Source organism: Typopeltis vanoorti, chromosome 23 (genome assembly GCF_054136105.1).
Source record: "Typopeltis vanoorti isolate ZY-2024b chromosome 23, IOZ_Tvanoo_1.0, whole genome shotgun sequence".
Classification (NCBI taxonomy): domain Eukaryota; kingdom Metazoa; phylum Arthropoda; class Arachnida; order Uropygi; family Thelyphonidae; genus Typopeltis; species Typopeltis vanoorti.
Window position 1 is genome coordinate 24,302,119 of NC_143571.1, and position 23,012 is coordinate 24,325,130.

Genomic DNA, 23,012 nt, shown 5'->3' on the forward strand with positions numbered 1-23,012 from the left:
GGGGGGGTACGCTCCAGGTAGCACTTTTTTGGCATTTAAGAAATCTTGCCCTACTGTTTATAAAACAGCAACTGAGTGATGAAATAGACTTCGACAATGTTATCGGCGACTTTGTGAACAGAAAAGCAAGAAAAATAACATTTTAGAATGTTGGAATTAAAGTTTTACTTCAAAAATAAACATAGTGTTTTTAATTTATTTCCCTATATGTCGTTTTGACTTTTTGTAATTTTTTTTAAAAACCTATATAGGAATTACCAACATTTCAGAAAAACTGTGCCATTTATAACATAATAAATCTAAAAGCATCTTTTGAATACATATGGAAACATAATTAATTAAATTGGAAGTAAACGATTAAAAGTGTATCATCATTGAACAAAGTTTTAATTTTTATTAAACAAATAAATAATATGATATAATTATGTTACTACTTACTTTTAATGAGATGGTTGAGCTTCTCTGTCCTTGCAGAGTTGCTGGATATCAGGCTCAATATTGGTCAACTTCAGTCGAAGATTGGCACGCACACACACACACAAAGACAATTTCTGTATTTGTTTTTATTTGAAGGAGCGATGAAAGTCCTTTCTCACAAAGATAGGTTGTAGAAAACTGCATGACGATTTTCAATGCTTCTTCAGATAATTGGGAAAATTCACTTCTCACTGAACGCTAGATCCAAAATCAAGCCAAACCAAGATCACGGAATTGCATTTTAAGTCCACTGTCACTCGAAAGCTCAATTAACTGATCTTTTTTTCGATAACGAAAGGTCGTTCTCGTGACTGCAAGCCTGAAATGGATTGCGAACCCACAGAAATTTCTTATAAAAGTTATTCGGAAAATATGTTTCAAAATTCCGTTTCAGATTTTTGAGGTGGTGACAAACCCTTTCCAGAAACTCAGAATCAACAAAAATATCATTTTCCACTAAAAAGGATTCTAATGTTGGAAAAGGTACAAACTGTCTGTCTTTTATAATTAATCCATAAAACCACTTTTCTCTCGAATGCCTTTATTTTGTCATAGGCATCAAGAACAGTTAAAGAATTTCCCTGAAGGGAGAAATTTAATTAATTTAATTTTGCAAAAAATGTCTGAAAGATAGGATAGTGTTGATAACCATGCTTCGTCAACAAGGAGTGATGCAAAATCAGAATTACGTTCATTTACAAATAATAAAACTTCATGCCTTAATTGGAATAACCTTGTTAGTACTTTACCCCTGGAAGGCCAGCAAATTTCAGAATGAAGCAAACGTTGTATATATTCACTGCCCATTTCATCACAAAGTACTGAAAATAACCTGTTTTTAACGGTCGAACGTTAATAAAATTAAATAGCTTTACAGCGTTGTATAACACAGTTTTAAATTCTGGAAGCACTCTGGAGAAACTTTGGAGGCTAAGGCTAATGCTTCCCTATGTATGAAACAATGTACCGAATTCATATCCAGAGCTAGTTCCTTGACCATAGAAACAACCCCACTATGCCTACCTGTAAGGGCACGAGCTCAATCCGAACAGAAGCCTATACATTTTTCCAACTGGATCCCTTTGTGTATTATGTAATTATCGAGAGTGTGAAATATTCCTTTCCCAGTTGTTCGGGATGGCAAAGTTCTACAAAACAGAATATCATCATGAATGTTGTTATCATGTGCATATCTTACGTAGCATATTAATTGTGCATCATTTGTAATATCAGTAGTCTCGTCTATTTATAACCCATAATAAGGGCTCTTCCGATTAACTGAGATTCTACGTCACCTGCCATATCATTAATTCTGCGACCAACAGTGTCATTTGAAAGAAGAATCAAATCAACATCTTTTAGTAACTTGTTGCCAAACATAGTTTTTACAACATCTTTTACAGCTGGAAGTAGCAAATTTTCCCTGATAGAATGAGGTTTCCTTGGTTTCGCTATGCACAAACTTAACAGGTAGGATGCTTCCAGTGCTTGCTATTAATGGAACCCATGGCCAAAACTATACCTTTCCCATGATTTAATGTCCCTAAGCATCACTGAAAAAATTCAATTGGCTTATTTTTCACATCACAATATTTAGTTTCTAAATGTCGTCCGAGTTTTGCAGGTTTCATGCACTCGTTCAACAACACTTCATAACACAAAACACATTGAGGTTCCTGTTCATTTTCATCTCCACACCAAGTAAACTCGAATTCCAAATATGAACTGTTATATTTCCTACTGCATTTTTTCTTTGAACTGCTTGTTTCTTCTACTTTAATAGCATCAGATTTACTCGCATTTACAACATATGTATCACAATTAGGGTTAGCATCAACTGTTTCATTTGCTCTTCTTTTGAAGGTCCTAGTTCTAAGCCACTTTTCCATTATTAAAAAACATTTCCGAAAAATATATAAATACTGGGGTTAACTCATGACACACTTTGTCCAAGTATCACTTAGCACTTCTGAAGATATACTGAGCCGTAGTTGAAAGAGGGAAACCTTCAACAATAAAAATCAATAAACAACAACCAATTGGTTGAAATGTGGATAACAAATATTCACTTCAAATCTGACAAAACAGCAAAGGAAGGCAGAAGCAATAAAACTATGTTGTTATTCATTTCACCCCTCTTTTATTATTCATCATACCGCTGCTAAATTTGTAAAGCAAATTTAGCAGCAGTATGATAAATTTAGCAGCAGTATATTGAAAAAAACCAACAAATAGTTTCAGAAATTTTTGAAATTTCTGAAACTATTTGTTGGTTTTTTTAAGTCTCCATTTGATTTCAATAATTTTTACTTATTCAATTTTAATTTGTTTTGTTTGGATAATTAAAAAATATATATTTATTTATTTAAGTCTGCTTGTGGACCACCTGTCCCATTGTTGCAGACCACCTGTTGTCTGCAGGCCACAGGTTGAGAAACACTAGTCTAATGCTAAGTGTAAACGATGAGCGCAATGCCAAATCACAACGTTGGGAAATTTTTGTAGAAGTTTGATTGCAACACCTGATTTGTTACACTAGCTCCATCAGAACAAAATGCAATGAAATGATTTTTTATATAGTTATCAGAAAATCCATATGAATTTAAAGTAACAATTATAGTAGGATGTACACAGTGGTATTTTCTAGTTCTACAAGATTATTAAACAAGAGGCTCGCAAATTTGAGAAAAATTTAACAAAGGGCTCACGCGAGCCCCTTGTAGCTCATCACTAGATGTAAGGAACAGGTCCCTTTCATATCAGTTTGGTGTAGTGTTAATAGCATGATCCAAGAGACCTGATGTACTAAAATTGTTAAATTTAATGTGTCATTTGTGTTCTTTTTTAAGGAATGGAATTGTGCTTCTTGTTTCACCAATATAAGGTAAGTTACAGGTGCAATGGATTTGGTGTACTCTCCAATTCCTCCAATCCTTGGAGGAATTAGAAAGTAGATATGCTAACCACTCAACCAACTAGAACAGCATTTGGTCTCCAGAGTAAGAAAACTGGATTATCTAACCCTTAACCCACCCATGGTATTTAATATACAATGAGTTTATAGTATTTTATGTTGGGATACACATAAGAGTAAAATAACTGTGGAAACCGAACCCACACATAATTAACAGATACCTCCATAGTGTAACCACATGAATGAAGTAGCAAGTTGCCTTTTGGTTAGAAAGACTTAAACTTGAATACTGTCCAGTTCAGGATATCAGGAATTTTATATATATATATATCAAAAAGAACTTTCTCTCCTCAAAGTACAGGCTTTTCATCCTGCCAAAATAGGCAACTCATGTAACAACATGTGGTGTGTCCAGAGGGAATGCTTAAATGACAGACTATATGATGGGATTTACTTAACACCAGAATGCTTTTACCAATATACAAAATGATGGTACAACATGACAAAATTTCATGCCGCCCGGTTAAACAAGGCCCCTGTTGTTTTCGCCAGGGAACTAGGGCAAACAATGAAAAGTCAGCTACTGGAACAAATCTGAGAGCACACCCCAACTCAACATCACCAGAGTTAAAGATCGGTACTATCAACATAAGAAGCCTGAATGGCAAAGAAATGGAGCTAGCTGAGGAATTATATAAGTACCAGATTGACATAACAGGGGTGACTGAAACAAAAAAGAAAAAAATTGGTGAGATCTTTCTGAGCAATAAATACAAAATGTTATATTCAGGCAATGACAATCAAGGAAAAGAATTGGTAGCCATAGTAGCCAACACTAAATACGAGTTTAATCTTCTTGAATGGCAGGAAAGTCTCAAGTAGAGTGATGTGGGCAAATATCAGAATGGGAACTGGACAATGAGACTTATTTGTGCTTATGGTCCCACAAAAGGTTCCGCTAAGGTAGAAGTGGAGGAATTTTTTAATGCGTTAGAGAAAGCATCTGACACAATGAAAAAGGAAAAGTAGGTCCTTGTTGTGGATCTAAATAGCAGAGTAGGAAGTGATTGTCAGACATACAAAAATGTTTTGGGAAAATTTGGAGAAAAGAGCAAAGCTAATAATAATGGCAAATACCTGTTGGATTTCTGCTCAGGACATGCACTGGTTATTACTAACACCATGTTCCAATATAAAAATATGCACAAATTCACATGGAGAGAAAAAGAAAGGAATAAGAAAAGTCTCATTCACTATGTTATTGTTGATGTCTTCTCCCTGGTGCAGGACACCAGAGTGTACAGAGGATTTGAAATTGGAAGCAATCATTATTTAGTCTTGAGCAGGATAAAATTGAATTTCATACTGAAAAGAATGACATGTAAGAAAGTTTTAAAGCAAATAAAAGTTGATCAGCTCTCAGATGTTAACTGTAGACTAAAATAAACAAAGATTATTGATGAAAAAATGAAAGAGTTTGAGAACAAGAACCAAACCTTGGAGATTCAGTGGCAAACCTTGAAAAAAAAACCCTGATTGATTCAGCCATAGAGGCATATGGGGAGGCTGTCCACAAGGATAGAAAAATCAGAACTCCATGGTCGACACAGGAAGTTAAAGAAGAAAGCATATCAAAAATTCCTGGCAAATAAGTCAGCTTGTGCTCTTAGAGAATACAGAGACAAATGCAAGAATGATAAACACTGTGTAAAACTAGCTAAACAAAAGTCATGGGAGGACTTTGGCAAGATAATAGAAAATAAATATCAAGAAGCAGGTAAGATATTCTGGAGATTGTTGAAGAAGCTTAGAAATGGAGGAAAGAGTGTTGAAAAAGGAGTTAGAGATGATATAGACGACATGAAAATGGGAAAAAAAGATATCCTTGAAGTATGGAGTAATTACTTCAAAAAATTGCTAAATGAAACAAGCAGTAATAGCACAGTGGTAAAAAACAATCCACAGGCAAACAGTCAGGAATACATATCCATACTTGAAGTAGAAAAAGCCATCAAAGTCTTGAAATGTGGAAATGCAGAAGTATATGATATTTGACCAGAAATGCTGAAGTATGGTGGTATAAAAGTCTTACAGTGGCTGCACTGCATAATTCAGAAGGCCTGGACAGAGGGACGAATTCCTAATGATTGGAGTAGAGCACTAATAGTACCCATATATAAAAAAAGAAATAAAGCGTAATGTCAGAATTACAGAAGTATTTCCCTACTGAGTGTTCCGGGCAAGATTTATGCCAGTATACTTGAGAAACAGTTGAGAAGAATTGTGGAAGAAAAGTTTGGTGAAGAACAAGCTGGATTCAGGCCAAATAGAGGCTGTCAGGATCAGATCTTCACTTTACAACAATTAGTTGAGAAAGCATGGGAATATAACAAAGATCTGTATTTAAGTTTTGTCGATCTGGAAAAGGCATACGACAAGGTGCCAAGAGAGAAGCTATTCAATACACTACAGTTATATGGTGTCAATAGGGCATTATATCAAGTAATACTCAGTCTTAATTTGAGTTGCAAGTCAGAAGTTAGAATTGAATGAAGTACAGGAAGATGGTTTAATGTTAAATCTGGTGTGAGACAAGGATGTATATTATCCTCTCTGTTATTCATTAGCTATATGGATCACATTATGAAGGAAAGTGGTATTAAACATGATATCAGAATTGGATATGTTAATGTCATCTCTTTGCTTTATGCGGACGATGTCATACTTCTAAATAAATCCATTACAAATTGGCAAGATTCCCTGACTAAATTGAATAACTGTTGTAATAGATATGGTATGAAGGTCAGCAATAAAAAGACAAAGACAATGAAAATAGGTAGAATCATTACAAATGTCAACTGTGTTTTGAATGGGGAACCTGTGGAACAAGTAAAACATTTCAGCTACTTAGGCATGATTTTTAGTGAAGATGGTAAATTAAATATGGAAATAGACAACAGAATCAAGAAAACTGGTATGGTAGGAAGTCAATTGAATAAATTCATATGGAATAAGAGCGAAATTAGTCAGAACACTAAATTAGCTGTATACAAGACAGTGTTCAAACCAGTTTTAACTTATGGATCTGAGAGTTGGGTCAGAAGTAATACAATTGACCAAAGACTGGAGGCTGCAGCTATGAGTGTCCTGAGAAAGTTTAGAGGCAGGAACAGATGGCATCAATGGCAATATCATATTAAAAACGAGGATATTAGGAAAGAACTTGACATTGTCAGCATCCAGGAAAGCGTTAGCAGAACTAATCTCAGGTGGTATGGTCACTTCAACAGAATGGGCGAGGAAAGATTAGCAATGCAAGTGTTCTCTGCCAGTTTGGCAGGAAAACAACCCAGAGGAACACCAAGATATAGGTGGATTGATACGGTACAAAGTGCCTTAGACACTTTGTAGCAAAATTAATGTAAAGAATATTTGAATAAATCTCTTAACTTTATAATACTATTTTATATTATTTTGAAAATTTATATAACTTGAAAAAATTTGTATAAGCAGAACTAATCCATAGGTGACAAAAAAATTTGTATAAGCAGGACTAATCCATAGGTAACATTATACTGTAAAACGGTTTCATTTGTTTTTCATTTCCTGTTCGTTTTATTCACACTTTATTCAAAAGAATTTTTGGAAAGGCGCCGAACATTAATCGCACACACAAGAAAAATATTATGTGCCGGTCCTGCCTGTACACCCCTTGAGGGAACATGTCAGGAATTTGATGATGATAGAATGCTTTTTATTATTTCTCAACTTTCATTTTAACTTCTAATGATTTGTGTAGGCCTCTTGAAAAACTATACACATCAAAACAGCCATTTTGTGAAGGAAACTGAGCAACATTAATGCTGTGTTAAGAAAATTTTAAGATTTACAAATTAGAGGGAACAAGGCAGATGGATTTCATCATCCAGTATAAAACAGTCAATTCACTATATCAAATGCAATCACTTTAATAAACCACTGAAAAGTCCGAAATCCCCATAGTTACAATGCTTGCTAAAAAAATTCACTATAACAAAGTATCATCTGTAAGAAACTGTTCTTGTTGTCCTATGAATTTGTTATAGTGAGAGTTTACTGAAACAAACAATAAATTACACGATAACCATGGTAATTAACTTGAATGAAATGAAAGTACAGATATTTTGTACTAAAAATAACAGTTCATCAGTGCGTAGAAACAACCAAATCAAAGAAACGGGAATACAAGAGGCAGTCGGTGGTTTACCAATTAAAAACTGTTGCCATGTTCACTAGAAATTAATATTAATAAATAACATTATTAAAAACTATTTTTGATAGTTACATAAATAAGAATCTCCCAAACTTTTGACAGAGAGAGAGAGAGACAATTGTTCTGATTCAGATTTGGCTGATGTAAAAGGGCTTCGCAACTTTCTTTGAAAAAGCGTTCATATTTAAACCTACTTATCCTGATTCTATAACAAATTCAAAAATCTTTGCAATATCAGGAGGGTATCATATTAAATTAACAGTGTCAGATAATGAAATGTTGGTAAAGAGGGAGGCAATGTCAAAGCTGACTAACAATCTGACTCTGTTAATTTACTATATGATTACCCTCCTGATATTGTATGTTATAGAATCGGGATATTTTAGCTGGAAAAACAAGATCTATAGACAAGTTGAAGGCACTTTAATGGGTAGCCCTCTGTCTCCACCTTCAGCAAACTATTTTTTTAACCATCTGGAAGATACCTTGTTCTCATTCATTCATTCATTCCAACCCTCGCATTGGCTTTGTCATGTTGTGATATCTTTGCTATTTGGTCTCATTCTGAAAAACTTACCACTTTCCTACAACAGATCAATAGCCTTCATCCACGCATTCAATTCACCACAGAAAAAGAAAAGGCTGGTAGCTTACCATTCTTGGACATCCTTCTTAAGTGTACAGCCTGTGGTAATTTATCAACCAGTGTTTATCGAAAACCTACCTTTACTGTCCACATTCATCAAAAGTCTGCTCATTACACCTCTCAAAAAATTGATATTATCAAGTCTTTAATTAATAGAGCACATAAGGTGTGCTCCTCTCCCTCAAGATTACAACAAGAACTTCTCACTATCAAAAAGCGAATGGAATTTAATGCTTTCAACCCTAATCAAATTCAGCAGATAACTGACTCCTATGTTCCAACACTTCAGGATTCTTCAACAGACTGCAGGGTTCCAATCTCTTGTATTTCTGGCATCTCTGAACCGATTGGTAGAATTTTGAAGAAGTATCATCTCATTCCCACATATTTTCCTATCAACAAAATTTCTCATGTGTTGTCATCTACAAAAGACAAACTGTCACCTCTATCATTAGCTGGCATTTACCAGATACCTTGTGAATGTAATCTAACATACTTTGGTACCAGACAGGCTGTTCTGTGGAAAAAAGAATTAATAAACATCAATATTATATCGAATCGACTACATGAAATCTCAAAAGTGGGGTCTGGCACAACATGGTATTGACAATAAAAACAGTATCCAGTGGGATGAAGCTTGTCTTCTCCATAGAAGCAGGTTTAAATATGAATGCCTTTTCAAAGAAAGTTATGAAGCTCTTTTACATCGGCCAAATCTGAATAGGAATGATTGTCTCTCTCTCAAAAGTTTGGGAGATTATTTTATGTAACCATCAAAAATAGTTTTTAATAATATTATTTATTAATAATAATTAATAAGATGCAGCAACAGTTTTTTTAATTGGTAAACCACTGATTGAGGTATTGTTATTTTCAGTGAAATATCTGTACTTTCATTTCATTAAAGTTAATTACTGTGGTTATTGTGTAATTTATTGTTTATAGTCAATGCCACAGGTACCTTTAAAGATTAGTTTACTGAAACAGTTAAAAAAAGTAAAAATCATGTTAAAAAGTGAATGTATATGCAATTATTGAAAAGAAAAGCCAGAAACTACTGGCAAGGATCATCAATCAGAACTGCACATTAAGCCAAAATGCCCAAGGTTAAAAATTTTCCTGCTAAAGACCAAAGATGAAAATAAGTTCATTAGAAGATAAGAAAGGCAGGTTAGACTTTGTGTAACTCACTGTATATTTGTTGCTATATATGTGATGCATACATACCCTTTTAGCATCAAAGAGCATTTTCTGTCCTTTTGCAGACTTCTGTGCTTCATATTCACCAACTATTGCCTTTTCTAGTATTTCGATGGTGTTATCTTTATAGTCCTTCCAATTTGCTTCTTCAGCCTATAAAAATAACTTTAGCATCTAGCAAAGTAAAAACAGACAACATAACAAAAAAAATCATCAGTAATATATTAACAATATTACAGTTTGCAAACTGTAAACTGCAATGATTTGTATCTGCAAAAAGTAATGATATTACAATTTGCAAATCATGTAAAATTTGCAAAAATTAAATATGTTAATGGTACATTGAAATTAAATGACAATGTGCGCACAGAGTAGAAGGCATTGGTTCAAAAGAAAGAGCATAATGTAAAGCTTTACATTTTAGAATTCAAAAATATATCTGCATACTATTCATATGCACAGTAAGAATTAGAGTGGAAGGATTTCCTGACTATATTCTTCATTCATAAGTAATTTCCATCCAATCAGAAAAGCTCATATATTACTATATAAAATAAACAATGCTTTTTCTCCAAAATATTTTGATCTGAGACTTAACATACAGAGTCAGGGAAACTGAATTCTGATGGGCAGAACCATGAGAATCTGTGTGTAAGAGCAACAATGTTAGGTAGCTGTGTGAATGATGGGAATGGTTATTATTATGGAAATGATTATGAAAAGAGAATGAATCTTCATTCATCCATGTCTGTATAAGTAAGGAACTAGATAACAGAGATCTTGAAAGTTGTTGAACTGTGTCATTCCGACCACAGACAAGAGTATACAAAAGAGCATGCAGCAACTTATGTCTGTATATGAATGCTAGGTGTATCAGAAACAAAGGAGTATTTGTTGCCTTTGTTAATATATTGGGACATAATATTGTAGGCATTAACCTGGCTATCAGAAGTGGACATACTAACTGGTATCGAGTGCAAAGAGTACAGTATTTTTAGGAAGGATTGACAGGATAGGAGAAGGGCATGTTGCTAATGATATCAGAAGACTTAAATCCAGTTAAAGTTGAGGCCTATGACTACTGGTAACAATTTTTTTTTATGTGGCAGTGAGCTTGAAGCCATCTGGTGTGAGGTGGATTGGTTGTTAGTGATGAAGAAATGCATCAACAAATAATTATAATGGGAGACTAATTATCCAAACATTGATTGGGTATTGTGAAATTGCATGAGAAGAATGAAACTGAATTTCTTGAGCTGTTACAAGAAAACTTCCTCAAGCAGCATGTGACAGAACCAATGGTTGGTCAAAGAGTGTTAGATCTGATTATAGTGTCAGAGTGGGGGTTTCAGTTAAAGATGCAACTATTCTACCTCTGGTTGGTGACAGTGAACAAGTGGTACTCACTTGGGAAGTAGCTAAGTTTATGAATGTTCCATTCAGAAAAGGTTACATGCTGAACTACAAAGCAAGAAATTATGACCACCTGGTATGAGGAGTATGTTGGGTTCTGCACCATGGTATCAGCTGTTGGATCGGAAGGATATCGACTGTGTTGGAAGTGTTTAAAAAAATACTTAAATGATGCGATATCAGAATGTGTAGAATTCAAAGAATAAATAGAGCAAGGAGTGAAATGGATGTGTAATCCAATTAAGCAAATTTGTAGGAAAAAGATGATATGGAAGGAATACCATGCATAAGGATGATATCACTTATGATAATTATAAGCAGCAGGCCAGAAGAGTCACAAGTTTTGTACAGAAAGCTAAGTCTGAGTATGAAAAGAAATTGGCTCTGCAAGGTAAAAATAATCCCAAAGAATTCCATCGATATGCTGCAAGTTAAAGAAATAACTCTACTGAATGCAGATGGTATGTGGGTGACCGATGCAGAAGTGATTCTTCAACTAATGGGTAGCCATTCTGCTAAAAGCTATCAACCTGGTATTTGCAACATTAAACTCACTGCTACCTCTTCACTGAATGAGAAAACTCGAGTATGAGGAAGTAGTAGTACAGCTGGTGCACAAACTGAATAAGAATTCTGCAATGGGAACTGATGGGATATCAGCATGGATGCTAAAAGAGTGTTCAAAGTAACCAGTGATTTAATCACTGGTTACTTTGAAAGGTGAATAAACAGACCGATTATTGAGCCCCAATGATCAATAATCGGTCCATTGTTATTCAATCTGTACATCAATGACATTGGGAAGGATTTGACATGTGACATACAGCTATGTCACATGTCGAATACCCTATCTTTGCTGGTGATGCAAAGATAGGTAGGGTATTTAGGAGTGCTGCTGATATGCATTATATGCAGAATGATTTGAATAGGCTGGAATTGTGGGCATGTGAAAATGGCTGTCTGTTCAGTGTTAATAACTGTGAATGTCATATTATACTGGTGGAATTATGCTAGAAGAAAGTGATCAGGCTAAGGATCTTGGAGTTTTAGTAGACAGGAAGTTGAAGCTCAAAGGTCATATATCAAAAACTGTAAATACAACTAGGAGAATAATTGCAATGCTGAAATGAACACTGACATGCAAAGATAAGGAAGTTATTTTGCCTCTTTACAAGGCCTTGATAAGACCTCACTTGGACTATTTGTGTACGGGCCTGGTCTTCTGGTTTCCATTTTGATTCTGATACAGTGGAGAGAGAGTGCAAAGAAGAGTGTCAAAAGTTAAGAAGGGTGATATGATTGAAACTTACAAACTTCTGAAAGTGTTATTCAGAACTTCAATAGATGGAATTTTTCATTTTTTGGAGGATTAGGAAAGAATGCAATGGCATCCTTCGAAGTTAAGAATGGATGCTGTCAAGAAGGAATTGAGGGCTAGTTTTTTCTCTCATGGAGTGATGCACGATTGGAATGAATTGCCCTTGGATGTTGTGTGTGCAAGTAGCATGAATGAATTCAAGAACAGATATGACAGCTGGTATGAAAAGTATGGCCTCCCTCGAAGAGTTCTTGACTCCCTGGGGGTCTCTCTTAATAATAATAATAACAACAACATTTCTGTATGTCTGGCATTTATCTGCTACTCTGCCGTGGTGAGAAGCCTGATAAGAAGTGTTGTATAATTAACTTCACTGATATAGTATGCTCTAGAATTGGATTTAAAGTAGTTTATAGTTGTGGATAGAAAATAGTGATAGAGAGCTGAAGGTAAGGATCACTTAAGAGTCAAAGCTAAATAACAGGAAGAAAACCTCCACAAACACCCAAGTAAGGAATGTAGAGAACCAACCAGGTCTTTTGAGCATATGCTGTTATCCTCACTTTCCAATGGTGCACCCTGTTATTAGATATTCGTGTGAATACTGAATGAACAAGGATCAACAGCAACCTGGAACTTAGATGACAAAACTACTTGCTTTACTGATTTAAAAATCAGTAATAAATAAGACTCTCAAACAATGGACCTGAAATAGACACATCACAAGAAGCATTGTGACAAAAAAGAGAATTAAAAGAATTATAAAAATACTGCAAACATGACTGGCATCATCAAAGAAGACTAAAACAGACAGGATACTTCTAAATTATAAAATGTCATATTCAGACAAAATAATCAGGGAAAGGAAGGACTAGTTGGTATTCAACAATAAACATGTATTTAAAAAAAATTTTAATGGCAAAAAATTTCAAGCAGAGCAACATGTACAAATTTCAAAATGAAAAATTTGGTAATGAGACTATTTGTGCTTCGTAAAGAAATAACAGAGAGCTGCTGTTATATCAGCTGTTCTCTGTTGACTAGAAATGAATACCAGACTTACAGAATACAGTTAATAATAAGTGTAAGTACTTATTTCTGCTCAGGACATGATCCAGTCATTATAAACATCATGCTCAGCATAAACACATGCATGAAATGAAAACTTAAAAAATTTGTATAATAATAATAAATATTATTATCATTATTATTATAAAGGCACCTCCATAGAGTCATGCGAAACCCAATCTATTATACCCGTCTTTAAACACATCACTCACAACTCTCCAAGCAAAAAAATCTAGTACTCACACTCCTACTAATCACACCTTTATTCAATTTCAAGGGATTACCCACTTGTTCTGATCCCTCTAGTCAAGTGCTAAAACATTTCTCCTACATCAATCCTATAAAACCCTTCAAGCAACTTAAATGTTTCTATAATATCTCCTCTTTTTCTCCTATCAACTAACTTCTGCAATCCACACATCCTAAATCTATCCTCATAGGGAACATTCCATAGGCCACTCACCATCTTGGTAAATGGCTTCCAAATCCTCTTCAACACTTCATCCCAATGAAACCCAGGGGAACCAGACTTGAGCATTGTAATCCAGATGTGGGTGCATTAAAGCCTTATAAATAAGAATAACAACTTCCTTATCTTTACTTGTTAAGATAAGGAAGTTGTTATTCAAGGAACCTTTGCAACCTTACCAATATGTCCTCTTAACTTTAACTTTCTGTCTACCACCACCCCTATATCTCTCACTTCATCTATTTACTTCAGTATAATGCCATCAATGTGATAGATGGCTTGTAATCCATAACTTTATATTCTCCACATTAAACTGACACCCATTATCTTTTGCCCATACTGATAAGAAAAATTCAGCCTATTTAAGTCTTGAAAGCTCTCCACATCATCTTAATTATTATTCTACCTAATTTCACATCATCAGCAAACAACTGAATATTTCCTATATCGTTTATGTACAAATTAAACAGCAATGGTCCCAGCACTGATCCTTGCAGCACACCATCATCTGTTTTTGCTTCAATTCTGTCCACCCTCCATATATCACTTTCTGATATCTGTCTCCAACAGCAACCCTCTTATCCACATCATCAGCAAACAACTGAATATTTCCTATATCGTTTATGTACAAATTAAACAGCAATGGTCCCAGCACTGATCCTTGCAGCACACCATCATCTGTTTTTGCTTCAATTCTGTCCACCCTCCATATATCACTTTCTGATATCTGTCTCCAACAGCAACCCTCTTATCCACTTAACCAATGGCATGTCCATCCTCATTTATTCTAATTTGCGTAACAGAGTTCCATGCGGTATGCTGTCAAATGACTTTGCAAAATCATCATGTAGCCATTTTCTTTGTCCGACTCAACTTATTTTCAGCATTTAGTTCCAGACAATCCTGAGGGAATGAAAAATCCATGCCACTTGCCTTCATCTTTGGCAGAATCTTGTTTCCATTTTACTTGCACCGAAAGCTGCACAAAAGAAACAAAGAAATTTAATAAATACAGAATCATAACTACACCGAACACTGCCTACCGATCATAACTATCTTACAACAATATTTAAGAAACTAAACTAATTACTCTAGTAAGTTAAGGAGATGTGTTTTGCATATGGGAGATACTGAGATAGGTGTGATGTTAGCTTGGTCCACCTTTGCTACGAGGAGTTTCCCAGTGTTGTACTACCTTACCCCAGTAAGGTAGTACAACACTGGGCAACTCGTAGCAAAGTGTGTTTGCTCACACTTGGATAAAGGATTAAACTAAATTTATTATAGTTTAATCCTTTAAATCCTTTTTCAATTAGTGTTGAAAAATAAACTTTCAACACTAATCTATAAAGCATTATGTGAAAACATTTTAAGATATGCAACACATCATATGCATTCTGAGCAGATTACAGACTTAACAGGTTGCAATGGTTGCAAGATAATATGCTAAAACTGATATCCAGGGAACAACCCACACTTATGCAGGCAGCATGGAGACAGAACACAAAATATTTAAGGTGAAACACTTATGCCACTACACAGTCATGTTAAAACATTACTACAGCCCAACCTATAGAGTAACCAGAACAACATATCAGATAGCAAGTTGAACAATACTGGACGTCCAGTATTGTTCAACGTCAATAACGTTATATATCTGCATTCTGTTATTTGAGTTTTATGAATAGCCAGACGGTTATGATTTGTATTTATTAATTCTCTTGTTTAAACTTTAAATTATACTATTTATCCCCTGAAGATGTAAATCCTACAATTTACGAAACTTGCCGGGAACTATTATTTTAGTGTTTTATATAACTGAATAATAAAAAAATGTGGTGTAATCATCGAAATATATCTTTTGAAAATGTTATTAGTTAAAAAAATTTTTTTTAATTTTTTAACTATAAAATTTTTTATAGATATTAAACATATTTATATATTATTCATATGAATAATCATATTATGTATATATGTATATATATGATCATATTTTGTCAAACTCTGAAGGGAAAAAAACCCTTTAAATTTTAACATGCAATGTTACAGTTTACATTGCAATGTTAACTTTAACAATAGTACACGTAAATTATAGTGGTATTATAATTGTAACTAATAATACATGAATTATCCTGTAATAGCATTGCATATTATGCAAATTATGATATTAATTAGAAATTGTTCTTGAAACACATGAAAGAAAATGTAGTATCATTCATTGCTTAAATTCTATATAATATGTATGCAATTTATCAGAGACAAAATAAAGTAATCATACTTATTCTTGAATTCATTCACACTGCTTGCACTCACAACATCCAATGGCAATCTGTTCCAATCAATGGACCACCCTCTGAGAGAAAAATCTAGCCCTCACCTCCTTCTTAGCAGCCTTCATTCTTAGCTTCCAAGGATGCCCTCTTGTCCTTTCCCCACCCTTCATAAATTGAAAAATTCCATCTATTGAAATCCTGTATGATCTTTTCAGAAGTTTGTAAGTCTCAATCATATCACCCCTGTTTCTCTTGTTTGGTAGTGTCTGCAGTCTACAAATTCTCAATACTTCATAATCAGTATTCCACAATCCTGATATCATTTTTAGCACTCTTCTTTGCACTCTCTCCAATATATCAAAATCACAACAGAAACCAGACCTGTGCATAACAGTCCAAATGAGGTCTTATCAAGGACTTGTAAATAAAGAGGCAAAATGACATTCTTATCTCTACATGTGAACATTCGTTTCAGCATTGCAATTATCTTTTGAGTTGTATTTGCCACATGTCCCCTGAACTTCAACTTCATCTCTATTAACACTCCTAGATCCTTGCCTCATCAGTATAATACGACATTGGATATCTAATCATGCCGGAGTGAATGACTTTACATTTATTGACACTGAACTGACATCCATTTTCCCATGCCCATAATTCCAGCCTATTCAAATCATTCTGCAAGTACTACATATCAGCAGCATTCTTGATTACCCTACTTTCTTTGCATCATCAGCAAATGGCTGTATGTTGCTTGTCAAATTCTTCCCAATCTCATTAACGTACAGATTGAATAACAGTGGACCAAGCACTGATCCTTGTGGTATACCACCTTTTGGTATCTGTCAGTCAGCCATCGTCATATATGCTTTTTCCAGATTGTAGACTAGTCTTTAAAGGTACCTGTGGCATAATTAAAATTAATAACTTAACATGTATATGATAAATGCACGTAAACACAAGAAAGATATTTAATTAACCAGATATTTCGGTCTGGAAATAGCAGACCATCCTCAGTGGTATTACAAGAACAGTTATAAAAAATACAAGCTGGAATATTAACAATAGATCGTTTAAAATAGAACAAGCCACGTGATATTATATCACTAAGTATGAAACGGAATATTTTGAAGTAGACATGATTAAAAAAAAAATAAATAAATAATGAATAATCTTGATTAGACTTTCCCAGATTTTTGATATAGATATACAGTCATTACGATTCAGGTTTTTGGGACGATGGAGCAAGGCCTCCACGCTTTCCCTGAACAAACGTTCAAACCTATAACGGGATCTATGTAAGAAGCGAGTCCTGGACCAAAGGATGTTGTGGTCAGTTTCAATCGCGTGCTGAGCCAATCCAGAGTTTTCAGGTTTGTTGTGAAGAATGGAGGATTGATGTTCTTGGATTCTTTTTTCAAGAGAACGTCCAGTCTGTCCAAAATAGGAATGCTTCACATTTCTTAGAAAAATTAAAAAATGTCTCATTAAAACCTACAGATCTTATGGTTGGCTTTGATATAGAATCTTTATATACCAATGTACCTCTCAAGGAAACTTTAAAATTACTTGCTGACATCTTTCCTGAAGACATTATAAAACTGTTCGATTTCGTAATACATTCTGGATATTTCGCATGCCAAAATAAATTTTACAGCCAAGTAGAAGGAACAGCCATGGGAAGTCCTCTTTCTCCTGCTTTAGCCAACTTTTATTTAGAACATTTAGAAAAAGTTCTCTTCTCATCTATTTTCCGTCAACCATCCTTTTGGGTAAGATATATAGATGACATCTTTACTATTTGGCCACATAGCAAAAACTCTTTACCTTCTTTTTTTAAACAGTATCAATTCCTTGCATCATCGTATAAAGTTTACTATGGAAATAGAAGAAAACAACCAGTTATCTTTTTTAGACGTTCTCCTCATCCGGTCACCTTCAAATATTCTTACATCTACAAACCAATGTTCACGGGTCGTTATATTCTTAAAGAATCAGCCCATCATCCATGTCAAAAAACAGGAATTATAAAATGCCTCATCAGAAGAGCAAAAACTAATTGTTCTACCTTTGATTATCTACAGAATGAACTTTTTACTATCCAACAACACATGAAACTCAATGGCTTTTCCGAAAAAAGTACTCAACATCTTCTCAATTCTTATAATCCTCCACAAAACAACAAAGTTTCAATACATCGAGCGCAAATTCCTTATATCTCGGGTATTTCAGAACCTATCGCAAGAATTTTAAAGAAATATGATTTAAGAGCTACTTATTCACCTATTAACAAATTGTCTTCTTTTTCCTTCTCCTAAAGACAAACGCTCAACTTTATCTCTTCCTGGAGTTTATCACATGCCGTGTAACTGTGATCTATCCTATTTTGGACAGACTGGACGTTCTCTTGAAAAAAGAATCCAAGAACATCAATCCTCCATTCTTCACAACAAACCGGAAAAGTCTGGATTGGCTCAGCACGCAATTGAAACTGACCACAACATCCTTTGGTCCAGGACTCGCCTCTTACATAGATCCAGTTATAGGTTTGAACGTTTGTTCAAGGAAAGTGTGGATGCCTTGCTCCATCGTCCCAATCTGAATTGTAATGACTGTATACCTATATCAAAAATCTGGGAAAGTCTAATCAAGATTACTCATTAAATTTTTTTTTTAATCATGTCTCCACTTCAAAATATTCGTTGCATACTTAGTGATATAACATCATGCGGCTTGTTCTATTTTAAACGATCTATTGTTAATATTCTAGCTTGTATTTTTTATAACTGTTCTCGTAATACTACTGAGGATGGTCTGCTATTTCCAGACCGAAATATCTGGTTAATTAAATATCTTTCTTGTGTTTACGTGCATTTATCATTCAGTCTTATGTCACAAGTATCTTTAAAACAGCTAACACGTATATAACCAACAGTAATAAACTTTAATGAATTAAAGATACAAATATTTCATACTGAAAGTAACAGTACATCATCAGTGTAGAACTAACAGTTAAAGGAATGGAATACAAAGTACAGAATAGTCAGTGGATTATCAGTTAAAATTATTGCCACATGCCAGAAAATTACTATTAATAAAATATTATTAAATAATTCTTAAAAATTATTTCATTGATGGTTACATAAGATAAGAATCTCCCAAACTTTTGTGAGAGAGAGAGACAGTCATTTCGATTCAAATTCGGTCGATGTAAAAGAGCTTCGCAACTTTCTTTGAAAAGGCATTCATATTTAAACTTGCATTTGTAGAGGAAGACAAGCTTTATCCCACTGGATATTATGTTTAGTGTCAATACTATACTATGTTGTGCTAGACCAGACTTATGAGGTTTCATGTATTCGATATAATATATTTTGAAGAATTTTGAAGAAGTATCATCTTATTACCACATATTTTCCTATCAACAAAATTTCTCATTTGTTGCCATCTACAAAAGACAAACCGGAAACTCTATCATTAGATAAAGCTTGTCTTCTCCACAGATGCAAGTCTAAATAAAATATGAACGCCTTTTCAAAGAAAGTTGTGAAGCCCTTTTACATCGGCCAAATTTGAATCAAAATGACTGTCTCTCTCTCCCAAAAGTTTGGGAGATTCTTATCTTATGTAACCATCAATGAAATAGCTTTTAAGAATTATGTAATAATATGTTATTTTCTGGCACGTGGCAACATTTTAATTGCTAATTCACCCACGGTTCTGCACTTTGTATTCCATTCCTTTAACTGTTTGTTCCACACTGATGATGTACTGTTACTTTCAGTACAAAATATTTGTACCTTTAATTCATTAAAGTTTATTACTGTTGGTTACATGCATGTTAAGTTATTAATTTTACGATTGTAGACTATTTGTCTACAACTGATATTTGGCTCAACATAGCACTTATTCTTCCCCAAATTTCACTTTCACAATTACCTGGTACTTAAGACATAAGCAGTGGTTTGAACGATACATGAAGATGGTTTGACGTTAAATCAGATTTAAGGACTGAGCTAAATGCTATTCCTGTTATTTATCACTGATATGGATTGCATTCTAAAGTGGAATGAAATCTGACATCAAAATCAGAGATATTGAACTCAGCTCTTTACTTTATGCAATATGATAATTCATGATATTATACTCATAAATAAATTCAGTACAAGCTTGTGCAGATCTGAATAACTTGTTGCAACATGTTATTCATTTTTTAATTTTTTTTTTTAATAACGAAACCTGTGGTGCGACCATAATTAAAAGAAACACACTTATTAACCACAGTGAAAATTATTTAATTGTAAATATTTCATCCTAAGTATCTTAGGACATCATCAGTACAGTAGTTTAAAACAATAATAGGAATAACATACAGTTAGGGCACATGATTACAATAGAATCTCATTAAACGTGATACAGAAGTAATAAAAAAAAATTATTTAACACAATTTTGTATGACAATTTCCCATACTTTAAGAATAGTAAGAACGTCGTTGCGGTTTAAGTTTGGTCTATGTAGTAGGGCTTCAGAACTTTCTTTATATAAATGTTCATGTTTATATAAAGATCTATGTAAAAGTTTAGACTTTTCTCAATGGATCCTATGGTTTGGATTATCAATTCTGTGTTGAGAGAGGCCAGATTTCTGCGGTTTAAAAAGACAAATGTGGTCTTGAAGTTCTGAGATGCGTTTCTGAACAGACCTACCTGTCTGTCCAAAGTAAAAGACAATTTGCATGCGCATGGAATCTCATAAACGCCAGGCAACATCAAAGGTGAGAGTTTGTCCTTAGGAGAAGGTAACAAGTTGTAAATTTGGTTGATAGGTTTGTAAGTGGTGGCAAAATTGTATTTCTTCATAATTTTAGAAAGACGTTCGGAGATGCCTTTAACGTAAGCTATGGGAATCCTATGGACTTCTTCCTGTCTGGTTTGATATGTGGAGAAGTGACTGATGATTTTTTTGAGTTGTTTTAGGAGTATATATTCATTTAGGATGGCTATATTTTTGATTACTTCTAATTCCTGGTTCAAAGATTGTTCAGAGGAGCAGAATTTGTGCTCTGAAAACTAGTGATTTAATAATGCCAGATTTCTGAGTATGGATGATGAGCGGAAGAATTGTGAATTGAATGTAGTGACCTGAGAATGTAGTCTTGCGAAAGACAGATGTAGCGATGAAACCGTCTTCTTTTCTTTGGATGTGTAAATCCAAAAAGGAGATATCCTGTGGAGATTATTTTTCTAACGTAAAGTTGATGCGATGATGAAGAAGGTTAATTTTATCTAGGAACAGTTGTAATTCATGTTCGGGATGATCCCAGACTGCAAATACGTCGTCGACATATCTTAACCAAATTTTTGGTTTGGGTTCAAAAGTGAATATTTTTTCCTCAAGGTGTTCTAGAAACAAGTTTGCTAGGTTTGGTGATAAAGGAGATCTCATTGCTGTTCCTTCTTCTTGCTTGTAAATTTGCCCTTTCCAGGTGAAATAACCTGATGCAATAACAAACTTGAACAATTCAACTATATCAGACGGAAATTTTTGAGTTAGCAATTCTATTGTTTCTTTATGGGGAATGTTTGTGAAGAGGGAGACAATGCCGAAGCTGATTAACAAGTCAGTTTATTACCTTCTCCTAAGGACAAACTCTCACCTTTGATGTTGCCTGGCGTTTATGAGATTCCATGCTCATGCAAATTGTCTTACTTTGGACAGACAGGTAGGTCTGTTCAGAAACGCATCTCAGAACATCAAGACCACATTCGTCTTTTTAAACCTCAGAAATCTAGCCTCTCTAAACACGGAATTGAAAATCCAAACCATAGTATCCATTGGGAAAAGTCTAAACTTTTACATAGATCTTTATATAAACATGAACGTTTATATAAAGAAAGTTCTGAAGCCCTACTACAGAGACCAAAACTTAAACTGCAACGACGTTCTTACTATTCCTAAAGTATGGGAAATTGTCATACAAAATTGTGTTAAATAATTTTTATTTATTTTATTAACTTCTGTAGCACGTTATGCACGTTTAACGAGATTCTATTGTAATCATGTGCCCTAACTGTATGTTATTCCTATTATTGTTTTAAACTACAGTACTGTCCTAAGATACTTAGGATGAAATATTTACAATTAAATAATTTTCAATGTGGTTAATACGTGTTTCTTTTAACCACCTTACCGGCCATTATGGATCAAATACGCATCCGCATATGCTTCGTATCCATCATATATTTCATTGTTATAACAATGGCATTACAATTTTAATAAGCACTTCGCATCCATGATAACGTGAACGTCTATAGACGTCTTGGCCGGTAGCGTGGTTAAACATGTTATTCAATTTGGCATAACACTAATTTGGTAAGAAAATTATCAATAAAAGCACTTAAATATGGAAATATCCAACTGCATTTCAGCAGAGAATCTTCAGAACAAGTAAAACATTTTGCTATTAGGCACAATTTTTAGTGAATATGATAAATATAAAATAGATAACAGAATAAGTAAAAGATGATATGGTATGAAAATAGTTGAATTTATATGGACTAAAAGAGAGATAGAGAGAGAGAGAATCAGTGATAATGCTCAAACTAATTTTAACTTATGGATTTCAGAGTTAGATATAAAACAATTGATTAGAGACTAGAGACAAGAGCTTTAACAATGACTTTTGGGAAAAATTACAGGAATGAACATACTGGTATTTTTTAAGGATATTAAAATGAAGATGACATACTAATTAAAATATCAGTATTTCAATTAATATACATCCTTATTTATATTTAAGATAAAGAGCCAATAGGCTTCATTTCGGCAATGTAAACATTATTTAAATTAAGGGAATATTAAATCCCACATTGTTTTAAAACTGAATAAGAAACTCAAAGATCGGAATGAAAGAGTTCATGCTGAATATAGTAACTATAAAAGTATCGGCGACTACTAGCGTAAGCTAAAGCACGTAGTTCA

At 34.0% G+C, this 23,012-nt stretch overlaps 1 protein-coding gene across 2 annotated transcripts in view; it reads right to left on the reverse strand.

Annotated features, from left to right (window-relative positions):
* ATPsynB (ATP synthase subunit b, mitochondrial) overlaps nt 1-23,012 on the reverse strand; it is a 123,445-nt gene that overhangs the window by 32,299 nt on the left and 68,134 nt on the right. For both annotated transcript variants that reach the window (XM_090412856.1, XM_090412855.1), the window contains exon 5: nt 9,517-9,642. In XM_090412856.1, coding sequence (XP_090268982.1) covers nt 9,517-9,642 — 126 coding nt within the window. The remainder of the gene's footprint in view (nt 1-9,516; nt 9,643-23,012) is intronic.